This window comes from Toxoplasma gondii, chromosome XI, assembly GCF_000006565.2.
Source record: "Toxoplasma gondii ME49 chromosome XI, whole genome shotgun sequence".
Classification (NCBI taxonomy): domain Eukaryota; phylum Apicomplexa; class Conoidasida; order Eucoccidiorida; family Sarcocystidae; genus Toxoplasma; species Toxoplasma gondii.
The window spans coordinates 4704772-4718056 of NC_031479.1; the positions used below are offsets into that span (position 1 = coordinate 4704772).

Sequence of the window (13285 nt, forward strand, 5' to 3'; positions counted from 1 at the left end):
TGGGCGTCCTCACACTGCTCACTCCTCTTGAAAAACGGAAAACCAGATGACACCGTCAGCTTCGAATACCCACCGAGGAGCTTCGTATGCCGATAGTCTCTATTTCGAACTGGAAATGTGCGCCACATGAGTGCCTGGTTGACTCGAACTGAGAAGAGTAACTTGAGCACTAGCTTTGTTCCTGGAAAAATGCTGGATCGGAAATTGTCAACAGATACCTGCTACGACCTGGTCACTACTCTCACACCACGTCTTGTCTTCTCCGAATTGACGTTTTGCCGAAGACAAGCTTTTTGTTGCGTTTTGCTGACAGGAATGCTTTCCTTAGCAACCACCATATATTTTCCTTATGTACCGCCTTCCCGGGGGCATTAATAACATGCAGGCCCTATAGAATGCGCCACACGGTTGTGTTTTCTTAAATACCGACGGTTTCAGCAACATGAAACGACTGTAGGGAAAATTCGTATACAAAGTTCCGAAATGCGTCCGTGGCTTCGGGCTTATATTTTTGTCTGGCATCTCGTGCTGTTGGGTAAATGAACTTGCAGAAAAAAGTGCCGATGCTTTCTATACCACAGGGTGTTCTGTCTATCCAATTCCACTTAGAGAGCCTATCCACAGCAGTCATGGCAGCGGACCGAAGACGTAAACCGGTACCGACAAGAAAGACGACGGCGCACATTTCACAGCAGCGAAGTGAGAGAACCCCTTTACCTTCATCGTGAGACGCCTACACACACACATCCAAACCTACATTGTGTCTTGGATTAAGAAACAGGGAAAGGGCCATTCACAGTAACGCAGAGAAAGCAGCTTCTCTTCGGTGGCCAAAGGCTCGAAGGTGATTGGTTCCCTTCCAAGCTGCGTTGGTATGGGTTTATCTCGTTTCCTTGCGGTTCATCCACCTCTGGCCGGATGTCGTAAGTTTGGAACAGCCAAGTGTTATTGGCTCCAGGGCAACCTTCTATGAACTCCGTGCACAGCTAATGTAGACAGATCACTATTCTCCGGCGAAACACGTCCTTACACTTCTACGCTCTCCCCTTTGTGTCTACACTCTCCTCCCAATTTTCCAGCTCTGTCCATACGACCGGAAGATACGAGCTGGGAAGCATGTCTACCCTTGTGCACAGTGGTCATACAACCCTCTTTTTTCCTCACTCTGTTCCTCACGATCGCGCTGCGCAGACAGAACTCCCGCACAGCGTTCTGTTTTGCCATCATTTCTGTTCGCGGACAGTTTGTGGCCCGTAACCACCCATGGCGTTATGTGTGCACGTAGTTGTGTGCATCGGTTTCTTTTGCTGCGCATGCGTGCCATTCTCACACTGTCTCTGGTTCTTGCACTGTGTCTCGGTGCCCGGCTGCGTCTCATTTTGAGGCGAAGAAGCCTCGTTCTTGTCAAACTGGTCGCATTAGCTGCTGTTCTTGAGGGCATTTCCCGCTTGTCACCGTCCTTTTTTCTCCTTGCGTGCTTCATTGCCTGTTTCATCGCTCTCAGGTCTGTCGCTAGCCTCTCGTTTCTGTCTGGGCGTGTTCTCGTTCTAGCCGAGTCGCTCGGCTGCGAAGCCTTTGCCGTCCTCTCGTGAGCTTCCGTTCTCATTCTGTATCTCACAACTTGCCAGGCACGACATTGCGCCGAGAGTCAAAAGAGAGTCAAAAAACGGTAGATGACAAAATGGAGCGCCTTCGGCTCGTCGCATTTATCCTCGAAGAGCTGCCACTCGACCGGCTCAGCTCTGCGCTTTTCTTTGACAGGTTTTATTTCTGATTACACCGAGAGGATCACACTGGTAGCGAACCGAACCCTCAAAAGTAGAAGGCAGGGGTTTTCGGTGTGCTTGTTCTCGCATCAACTGCACTCTACCATTTAGCCATTTCTACAACAAACTCAGCACTTGCAATGATGCGTTGCCGTCCGACCGCGTGTCTTAGTGTGCCTTTTGTACGCTTAACTCTGTCCTTTTTTCTGGTGACAGAACCTCCCTGATTTTCTAGAGACAGAGCACGAACGCGTTTTCTCTCAAGGCTTCAAAGCTGTCCGTCGTATCCCCCCTCATGTGGTGAATGAGTTTTTTCTTGACCATTGACTTCATTTCTCTGTTTTGAGTGTCAAAAAGGTGTTCTTTTCTATCTTTCACTGTCACTGTACATTTTCTTTGTTTTCTTTGTTTCACTCCCATAGAAGAGAAGGACTGAGGTTGCCTCCAGGGGAACCTGGTTTCGCAGCGCCGTGTAGAATAGCTGTCCGGGTATTGTCGCCTCATTCGCGATTCTTTGTTTTGTTGGCACCCTTTAGGCGTTTTCATGTTGCACCGAAGGGAAGTTTTCCCTCTTTCTGGCGTCCTGTTTCGCATATTCGCGTGGAGAATCTACTTTATCATGTACCAGAACATGGATTGCACGTGGTGAAAGGGGAAGTGAAAGACATTGGAGAGCCGGAAGAGGTGCACTTCCTTTCCGTTCAATAAATGTCTCCTGTACCCCTGTAGATAGCATTCTTGATTCAAACATCTTTCGTCGCTTTCGCATCGCCCTCGTTTTTTTGTCACTGCCGCAACGAAGGAGTTCCAGTTGCTCTTTTTTTCTGTTAGCGACTGGTGCCATAGCTTGCCCACGTTTTCCCCTCAAACGACTTTCAGCGAGAGGAAGGAGTAGATGTGTAGACTCAAGGAAGATGAGGTGGCATAGTGCGTCCTTCTGCCGCTCCCATCTTTCGTGCATAGCAAGTAGTCCCGTTTTCCTTTGGCTTTTTGGTAATCGATTCAGCTCCACAGAGATAGAACAGAAACGAGTATTGCTGAGGACTGAAAGGGTACGAGTGCCGACTTCCACCGTTCGTGTTTCCTTTCTGGAAGTGTCTTTTTCGCTCTCTCTTCGTCTGCCTCTTCTTGGTCTTCTCGGCTCATAGCCTTAGAGAGGTCAACTACGTGGACAGAGCAGGAAAGGAGGGAAGGACGCTCCACGCATTGATTCCTAAAGACGGAAAGGCACTTTTTAAGCTGATGAAGTTGCAGGACTGCACCTTCGCTCCCTTGATGCATCAGATCCGCAAATCTACTTTCCTTCCAGTTGTCGCCGGGATAATACAAGCAGCAGAGGAGCATAGATATATAGAGAAAACGCAGACAGAAGAGAGGACGCGAGAGGTAGAGAAGAAAAGAGCCACAGAGAAGAAGAGAAACAGAAGAGTGGAAGTTGTTGTTCTTCCTTGTTTGCTTGGGGAGAGACACCGTTTCTTCCTACCTGCTTCGATACCAGGCCCCTCCGCGGCTCTAGCGTCGTACAATCTGTGTAAAACGGCGAGAGATCCATTCTTGACTGTGAAACATTTAGATCCTGGAAAGAAGAGATTTCTCGTCGAAAAGAGGTTCTCTGAAGCATGTGGCAACTGGGCATCGCCTTCGCCGCCGTCGCCTCGTTTTGCGGGGCTGCGGGAGACGCTCTGGTCCGCCTTTCGTTTGTCGTGGAGAGGAAGAGACTCGCAAGCTACCGTCGAGAAGAGCGAAGGAGAGCGAAGGGCGGAAACGAAGAAGAGGCGAAACCGAATAAGACGGGAGGGGCTGTTAGGACGAATCACTCGAGAGCAGAAAAAAGCCGGTCTACCCGAGAGAAGAAGCAGTCGATTTCTTGTCTGCAGGATCCTGCTTCGACGAGATTTTCCCCAGGAAAGAAGACAGAATTGGCAGACAAAAGGGAGACTTTTGAGACCAGCGAGAAGTGCCAAAGGGGAGATGATAGAAGGGAAACTCCAAATGTACTTGGGCGGGGGAAGAAAGGGGTGATACAGAAGCTGACGGATTGCTCCGCCACGGGGAGAAGGCCCTTGTATTTGAGGCCCTTGTGGATCATCGGAACATGTCTCGGGACAGTAATAAACTCGCTGCTTTCTATCATCAGTCTCGACTTTGCAACTGCGGCAATCGTCACGCCATTTGCTGGGCTCCACATCTTCTGGAATGTCATTCTATCCCGCTTCGTCCTTCAAGTAAGAGAGCCACGCATGGAGATGTACCGTGCAATTCTTACTTTCTACGCTAGAGGTGCACATGCATGCCGCCGCGAGAACATGCACAGCGACAGGTCATTCTCTGTCTTCAGACACTTGTAAGACACGACATCCGTACGTATATATCTCTAGATATGCATCTTATCGTGTATTAATTCATGCACTACATACAAATTGCTTCTCTATATAAATACGTATAAGACTAGTACGTTTGAGTATACATGAGATTATTCAGGTGAGTAGTCGGTTTCTTTTTTGAAAGTCTTCCATCGACAGTGCAGTCAAAATGATGATTCACATGATGAGCCTTTAGTGTGGCGCCTATCTCTGACTTTAAAGGAGAAGAAAGAGAACTCGGTCTCGCTACTGACAACCGTTTATTTTCGTCTGTCCTCTCTGCCTCTTTAGGAACAAGTACTGCCGCAACATTACATAGGAAGCGCATTGATTTTGCTAGGTCTTCTTCTGGTGTTATGCTTCGGCGTTCATACACCTCCGCCGCTTTCTCTGGAGCAGCTACTACGACTGTACTCGCAGAACACTTGCGTGTTCTACTTTTTCTTGTCAATTCTTTGCATCTCCTTCTGTATCTTTGTCGCCCTTGTCGGCCGGGACTTTCCCGAAAGCGTTTCTCACTCTCCCTTCTCCTCGGTCACTTCCTGCCGCTCTCCCGCGCACAGCAAGCGCAGGACACTCGAGCTTCACGTGCTCGCGGGCCCTGCATTGTCGTTTTCGTCCCCCATTCCTTCTCTTTTCGCGTCTCAAAACGAAACCGACAGGAAGAAGACTTCTTCAGCTTCCTGTCCTTCACCCCGAGACCACAAGCCGGTTGCTTCTTCTGTGTATGTCGCTTCCGATGTTGAAGACCGTTCTCTCGCGCCGCCTCTTTCTTCGTTTCTTTTTTCACCTCCTTCTCTTCCTTTTTCCGGCCAACGGCACTTGAGGGGTCTCTTTGCTGTAGGAGGGAAACGGGAAACGAGTTTCTCTGAGGGAGAAGAAGACAGCCGGTGGGGAGAAGAAGACTCGCGCGAGAGAAAGGACCAGCGCTTCCCCCCGAAGAGACCGAGAGAGACAGGCGATAGTTTAGTTCTTCAAGGAGACACTATGCAGATGCACCCGACAGAGGTCTTTCAGGGGGAGAAAACCGTCAGAACATCGAGCTGTGGCCGTCACGACAGTCACAGACACTCCCAAGAGATCTTCGGCGCGAGAGAGCTCTGTGTGACGGTGCCCGCCTCGACCGTGAAAGACGATGAAGAGTGGAGAGGGACAGAGGAAGACTACGTCAGGCGAGTAGGTCGGCGCAGGAAGCCGGGATCTTGTCGCGCCTTGATCACCAACGAAGGCCGACTTTTCTCTTCTCACCCGCTTTTTTTCAACCCTGCGTTTCGGAGATTCAGCACTGCGGCAGTCAGTGGCCTCTGTGGCGGCAACACGAATGTCTTGATGGAGCATGTAATGAAGGTACGAAACGGAGACAAAGGTGAAACTTTGGGGTCTCTGCTGGGCTCCAAGGAAACACATCTGCCCACTTTACCTGCGAATCTTTGGGTCCTGGATTCGCTTCTTCACCTCGTTCCTTGCCGCGCTACGCGGTGCAGGTTCTCTCGGATGTGAATTTGTTCTTGCTCGTCGGCGTTTACTTCTAACATGTTGTTTCCGACGTCTTCTTGACGTTCAGGTGTGGCACGAGGAGACTTGGGAGAATCTTTTCCACTACAAGTTCTTCATTCTTCTGCTTCTTCTCGGAGGCATGGCTGTGGGTCAGCTGCTCTTTTTGAACGTCGGCCTCGCGCGCTACGAAGCGCTCTACGTGGTGAGGGGAGGAAGGATTCGCCACAAGTCTAATTAAGTCTCTTCCCGCGATGGAGTTTGCACCTGCCTAATGGAGACAGATGCTTCCACTTGGTCGTAAGGATTCCGTTTTTGGAATCTAGAGTTCCAGAAGAAACGTCTTTCGTGTCTGCGGATGCTCGCTTTCCCGATTTCTTTGCTGTCACCTGCTCAGCTGGAGATTCGCTTCTGGTTGGTGGCGCTCTCTTTTCATTCATTTACTCCTGTGCTGGTCGAGGTCTTCATTCTCTTTTTCTGCACTGTAGGTCCCGACCACGATGAGCGTCTTGATTGTCAGCAGCTGCTTTGCTGAAATCGCTCTCTTCATCAACGTCCTCCACATGCCACAGACGGAGTTCTTGCTCTTTGCAGGAGGATGTTTCTCTATCGTTGTAGGTGAGTCTTCTTCCTAGACTGTGGTTATTATTGTTGTTCTAGGCCGCTTCCCTCGATTCTGTGGAGGACCGTTGTTTTCCCTTCACGTCTCGTCCGATTATCCTCAGAGACAACACGGAGATCTGCATCACACAGTGGCGGGTACGTGATATCTCTGTTTCCTATGCGTCTCTTGGATATACAGCGAAACTGCATGCGCCTGTTTTGTTCTCATTCTCGTCAGTTTGTGCTCTCGCCTCCGGACAAGAGCGAATCGTGTTTTTTCGTCTTTCTCGTGTGACACAAGCGTTTGTTTCGGGGTCTTTGTTGTCTGCGCTGTCTCCTTTTCTCGGTTTCCCTGGTTACTCTGTGCAGCGCCTATACGCGTTTTTGTCGTGAGGTGAAGTTGGATGCTCAGAGGTTTTGACTTTGTTTGATCTGTTCAGGAATTATGATTCTCTCGAGTGCGAGTGTCGAGAGATTTGAAGCAAGGGAAGCTCGTGCGGACAACAAGGGAGTCTCAGTTGATGTGGAAGAGGTCGAATTCTCCAGTGTCTGTTCCTCAAGGTAAATAGAACACCTGTCTCTCTTCAACTGGAGATTCCTGCCATTTGTAATGAGACCGAATGTGTGGCACGCACTAGTTTGCACATCTGTACACCTTTCACTGCACACATCTCCGTCTACATATTTCTGGCCACATACAGACACATCCACATACCTATACAGATCTGGAGAGCTGTAACTACACACTTCTGAACATGCATACGCTATGTGTAGAAATATGTGCAACTGTGGCTAGCTATGTATGTTGCGCGAGAGAAACAATGGGAGCGTTTTTTCATGAAGTCCTCTCTCAGACCCACAGAACGAGATAAATTTAAGGAACTCGGCGATGCAATTCTATAGCATCGGGAAAAAGGAATTTTTGTAGGATTTATGGTGGCATTTCGGCGGTGACGCATTCTTTGAATTTCTTGTTGCACAGCTCCAGCCATCCTGTGGTATTTGATGGGTGCGGTGTTGGCGTCCCTGTTTTCTGTGGCTGTCTCGATGGAAGAACCCTTTTTCACTTCCTTTTTGTCTGTGTCTCATATTTTCGCGTGTTTCTCATGACGTGCCTAGCCTCGGTGCCTGTCTTTCTCTTTCCATATGTTCCTCAATTTCCTTACTGGTGTCTCCTCACCCTTAGTTCTCGTCCAAGGGTCGAGTTTCTTCTTCTCTTTGTTGCCTTCTTCTGTGTCAAGCGTAGACTCAACTTCTGGACGCCTCAACGATGGCGAGGACGACAGTGTTCCTCAGGAATTTCGACAAGTCTTTGCAGCCTTGGAAATGGAGACAGAAGTGCACGCGCAGACGGCATACCGCCACCACACTGTCTCTTTTCCCGCTCCCGACACGCTGTACGATCTGCCTCACAGAGAAAAGACAGACGGGGGAGGAGACAGGCAAGAGACTGCATGCAACCAGGAGGGAAACGCGGATCGAAGGAGGAAAGATGCAGAGAAAAAACAAATAAACGAGAAAGGCAGAGCACGCGACACACAGAGATTGAAAAACGAGCTTGAAGGGCAAGCACACAGGAGCACAACGAAGCCACCAGGACAAGGAATCGAAGGCGAAAGAGGGGAGCAGATATATGGTAAGTCCGTTCAGATGTCACCAGTACGAAAACCTCTCTCTTTCTGTACATATATATATATATATATACATGTATATATATACATGTTTATACTCGTATTTATATATGTATGTATATATATGGAGGTAAGCATGCCTGTGGCTGCAGGAGGAATGAGGTTGCCGTATACAGATGGTGTACCGTCAATCTCTCTCTCTCTCTCTCTCTATATATATATATATGGGAGTGATCTGTTTGTGTTCGTGTAACTTCCCGCGAAGAGGATCGGCGACCTTGTCTGACTTTTTTTTCAGCCCTTCCTTGTCTGTTCGCTTCGTGATTCTTCGTTCTCGACTGCATCTCCTTGGCTTCATCATTTGTCCACGCTGTTGTCTATCTCAGCCTCTGTGCCTCGATTTTTTTCGTGCAATCTGTAACCCGATTTCTTTCTTCTTCTCTCTCGTCGGGTAAGCTCTTCAGTTTTGGACGCTGTCCCCGTCTCGCCTGGTGTGTCGATGTTCTTTCTTTACAGCTTGTACCATTACATGCAAGAGTCTACCGTAGTCTGTACGGAATACTTCGGTGTGTCTACGTTAACGATACTGGATTTGGTGTTTTGTTTTCTGTCTTGGTGGCTTCAGGCACTTCGTCCCTGCTTTCTCATCGTTTCCTTCCGCCCGCATGGACTCTACGCTTTTCTCTCTCTTCTGAAAGACGGCGAAAAGCAAAGGGATACGTGTATTTGTCCGACGTGCCGCCTTTGCCAGAGGGCGTAGGTTGCTTCGGTTATCAACAGGTTTCGGCAGAGAATTCGACGCGGGCTGTCTCTTCAGCTTCTCTTGAGGCGAGTAGTTTCTCTGAGAGCAGCCAGCAGGGGGCAGAAGGCGAGAACAACAGAGACCACAGTTTCCCGCGCTTTCCACAAGACACACAGGGAGTGAATCCCCATCTTATCGCAGCTAGCGAGACGCTGCGGGAATATGCGCACCACAGACACGCTGTGTGCTGTTTGCATGAGCGGGACCCTCGGCCGAAATCTGCGGCTCTCAGTGAAAACAGTTCTGACCCAGACAGAGAAGCTAGTTCTGTGTCGGGTAGAGACAGTAGTTCTGTGTCGGAGAGAGAAAGTAGTTCTGTGTCGTAGAGAAAGAGCGAGAGAGAAGGACAAAGAGAGTAAAATATCGGGAAGTCGCATAGTATCTCTCCGCCAAGTACGCCTGATCTTCGTGGAAAAAACCTGCTGTATAGAAGGAGAAAAGGGAAGGACGAGGAAGAGAGCGAAGGGCACTTGCAGGAAGGGATGAGTGACACGGTCCTTGCCTTGCACTTTTTACGCCGAAAGCAGGAAGTGTACATGTCCTTCGGAGACGACGGAGAGAAACATGGAGGGACGGTGGAAGAGAGATGTGCTTCTTGGCTTCAACAGACGTGAACGTTGAGCAGATGACGCATGGACGCCGCAGTGAGAGAGACGATGCGGTGGTCCGAGCAGCGAAGTGGACTGGAGTAATAACAAGGAGACACGGGTACGGGTATTGACAGGAAAGAACATCCAAGGGAAATGGAGTTGAACGAGAAAGATTGAAACGATCAAGGAGTTGCTAATAGAGAAGGGGAGGTGGTGGAGGACCAGCAGACAGAATTTTGCATAGAGCAGCATTTGCGGTGCAGGACTGACAAGAAAGGAACTTCGTTGGAATGCCGTGGCTCCTAGGCTTTTCCACAAGAAGTGCCACGATAAAGTTTGCTATGGCTATTCCCCGTAGTTGATCAATCACAGGCGCAACCAGCCACAGGGAAAACGAGGGCCAAGCAATTTTTTTCGGAAATAAGGAGGTGTCTTGTCTGAAACCGCTCAGCAGTGCTGCGCTTTTGAGAAATTGTTTATAATTTTATAGACGCTCAAATGTAGGATTGAAGAGGTCAAACGAAAAAGGGGGTTCGTAGCGCCACCTCATATCTTACCTGAGTGGCTTTTTCTAGCCGGTTACACTGTGCTGACTGCCATGGGGAGTTAGAACTAAATACCAAGTCCCTTGCCTGGACGAGTGGAACGCTCTGTTTGGCTTGCCACGGAAAAATGGATAGCAAGAGAGGTACATAGTTACGTGTGCAAATCGGTAACTATCTATTTCGTATTTGATGTGTGCTTCGGAGAGAGAGAGACGGTGAGCAAAGAATGGTGACATGGGGCTTAAACCGTTTCTGTGATCATGACTTTTTTTCATATATGGAACCGACTTTTTGGCAACCGGGCTTGGGAGGCAGGGAATGTGGTCATGCTATCAGATGCACCGTTTTTGCATGATCAGACGTCCTGAGACTTGGAGAGATACATCGCTCGACATTTAGGATAGTGTTTTAGGTAGATAAGCTTACAGCTAGTTCCATTTCAGCCAGACGGGCTTGTGAAACAAATCCAGCAGTGACCGTGTAGACGCAAATCCTTCACAGCGACACAGAAAAGGGAAGAAGCATTTATTTACTCCGTTCCAATTGGTGACTCGTATTTGTCATGTACATTTCTACTCTCGGCACGGCAAGGCTTTCATGTATATTTCCTAAGCAGAGGAGGTTAGTAAACAGCGAACGACAAAAGGAAGCTGCGAAGCGTCTCTCCCTTCATTTTCAAAAGCAGATGCAAACACAATAACCGTTAAGTATACAGACGTTCATGCACGGCTGTATATTTATGCGTCGTTATCGGCTTAGGCATGCCAACCAGGATGGGCAAATCTTTTCCTTAGAGAGATCTGCAAGTGCGTTTCGAGGCTGTTGCTCCCACAAGCACTGTTTGATCTTGCGAGGTCGCACTCTGACGAAAATTGAGATTTTCATGTACATGCGAAGGCGCTCATTCGTGCCATCAAGGTTTCACCCAGAAAAGGTCCGATGAGAATCGGGTACATGGAGGGCGGACGAGCGTGCACTTTCTGAATTTACCCCGGCTGCCAAAATCTGTCGTTCTGCTTCTCCAGCGTTGGCGTGAAACATCTCACTTCGTCCACATCCTCGTGGATGTGAATAGGTACAAGTCTATCTGCATGCGTTTGTTAACCGTGTCCCTTTCATCGAGAAAAAACAAGTGTTTTGACAAGTCGTTGATATCTTGTTAACGGGTCACCGACTGATTTGAAGCTTGTCACCCTGTCGCCCATCGGTTGTTGGAGGACTTCCAAAAACCGGTGTTTTCCCTTTCTTCTATGTTGACGTGGCACAAAGCAAGCCACACTGTTGAAGAACTACAGGGGGACTGAGAAGCTCAACGGCATGCAGGCATGGAGAGGCAGACGGAGACGACGATATGTACGCATGGGCCTAAATGCACACGATCATAAAGTCACTTTTTATCGAGCACATTGTTACGCCTCTGGTTTCGAGGCGACTTCTGTAAAATTGGAATACTTCCCTTCTCTGAATACTATCACCAGTCGGTTCGCTTCGCTGCCGTGTAGAAGGATGTCGATTTTCAGCACACCGGCGTCTGGCGTAAAGCAGGAAAAAACAGGCGGTTTTCTGGCACTCGCTCAGATGAAGAGGAAACCGTAGACGCTATTGGCTTCGTCTGACGTTGCTCTTGCGTCAGAATAGTGGGGGTAATGATACGACGCCTCCATGCTGTGATTTTCCCTTTCACACATGCCTGGGGAGAAATCTGTAACTTGTTTTTCGTTCCGTTTTGTTGCACACGAAAATGATCTAGAGACGTGGCGGTCCTTCGTAGAACGTTAACATCCACTGCAACATACGTCATGAGTCCATCGTTTCTGCCTGTGTGTATCCCTGGATAAAAACGAATAAAATGACTTTCAGCATGTAAATGAATAATACATGTCGTTGAGGGAGCAGCCATTGACGTTCTTACGTTTTCCGATCACACCAAAAAAAACGGTTTCACCTGGGGAAAGAGCGAATTCTTTCTTTCATGTGTTGTCCAAGCGTTCCGTATGGTTTCGACACCTTTTCATTTTCCCTTTTTTTTCCGCCGGGCAAAGAATCCTCGCCGTCCACGTGGGACGTGGGATGATAACTGTGTCGCGGACTACAGTGCACCGACACGATTCCTTCCTCACGTTCTTCAAACTGTTTGACCTGTGTTTGTTTTTCTTCCCAAGTGGAAAACACTGCATCTGTTAACACTAGGCTAAGACTTTAGTCTGCCCTTTTGGTTGCTGTGCGGTTGTCACGCTGGAAACGAAATTTTGAAGTTGAAACAGGGTTACCATTTTATGTTTTCAGGACTCGCAACACCCAACGGTTTTCGCCGGAGAGACGACGGTTGCGCATTTCATCAAACTTAATTTCATGGGTTGCAAAAATTGTGACTTCTTGCCACTTGCAACGTCCAGGGAGACATAAATCTGTTAGAATCGTCTCTCGTGTCTACATTGCCAGCCCGCCAACCCTCGCAAGTTGCTCCGACTTAGTCGGGTGTTGTTCTCATGCTTCGGTCTTTCAAAACTGTTAAGCCCCTCTACGATTTGGGGTGACTCAGGCCGAAATAAGGTCCACGCTACAAAGTTCCACACAGCGTAGCAGACGTATCTGTTCGAAAAAGAAACGGAAGGACGACTGCAACGTTAACGGTCAGTTGTATCGCTGACAAAACTGTCAGAGATAACGTTTAGAAAGGAAAACAAAACACGCCCACTCTGAGCCACCAAAGGGACACAACATACAAACATGGCGCCGTCGGATGGAACGTTATCTGGCTCCAGTAACCTCCAAAACAATACTCTACCATTTTTTGATGCAGACCGCGAATTCCATGTCATTTTGTGGGGAGCGACGGGTTTCGCTGGCCGGTAAGAAAATCTGCAGTTTAGAAGCGGCGCATGAGAGGTAGCAGAGACAGGGATCCGTAGACTCATCTAACTGAACAGACGAAAGATAATGACACAAGAGGTAAAGAAGCAGCAAAGCTAGGAAACGACAAGATTTCTGTGGCTGACGCCTTGTTGGTCTCGATACTGCTTGGACTTTGATGAGAAACCAGTTGAGCCTGTATAGCGATAGCGTTTTTTCGACTCACTCTACACTGCATGGAAATCTGTATTCTTTCGAGTTGCAACCCATCTCGTCTATATCGGCAGACTGTCTACATGTTTATATATGTGTGTAGAGGTGCACGTGGGCAATCGTCTGTGTAATCAAACATTTATATGAAATTGCGTGCTTGTGTACTGCTTTCGTTTCCGCAACGTCCAGAATCTACGAAACAACTTTCCTTCTCGCTTCTACTCTAGTCTCTGCAGTGCACACTGCCATCAACCCGGGAAGGAATACTTGTTATGGCTATCACCAGCTTCTTCACATATTCGGACCTTGAGAGAAAAGGTCATTTTTCGGTGCAATGCCTTCCTGCGTGGCCGGCTTTGTGTCCAGGTTTGCTGCGGAATACCTGGCCAGACGCTACTTCACATGCGGAAATTCTATTCCCCCCT

The 13285-nt window shown here is 48.6% G+C and overlaps 1 protein-coding gene across 1 annotated transcript; it reads left to right on the forward strand.

Moving 5' to 3' along the window:
• Nucleotides 1–1384: 1384 nt before the first annotated feature.
• Nucleotides 1385–12118, forward strand: TGME49_315440 (hypothetical protein). Its single transcript, XM_018782863.1, has 7 exons — nt 1385–3991; nt 4421–5476; nt 5694–5828; nt 6112–6241; nt 6667–6787; nt 7468–7862; nt 8483–12118. The coding sequence occupies exons 1-7, from the start codon at nt 3386–3388 to the stop codon at nt 8983–8985; spliced, it is 2946 nt and encodes a 981-aa protein (XP_018635331.1). The 5' UTR covers nt 1385–3385; the 3' UTR covers nt 8986–12118.
• Nucleotides 12119–13285: the final 1167 nt, after the last annotated feature.

Coding starts and splice junctions, on each gene's coding strand:
- TGME49_315440 (XM_018782863.1), top strand. CDS start 3,386: ATGTGGCAACTGGGCATCGCCTTCGCCGCCGTCGCCTCGTTTTGCGGG. Junction 3,992..4,420: donor TATCCCGCTTCGTCCTTCAA/GTAAGAGAGCCA, acceptor CTGCCTCTTTAG/GAACAAGTACTGCCGCAACA. Junction 5,829..6,111: donor GCTACGAAGCGCTCTACGTG/GTGAGGGGAGGA, acceptor TCTGCACTGTAG/GTCCCGACCACGATGAGCGT.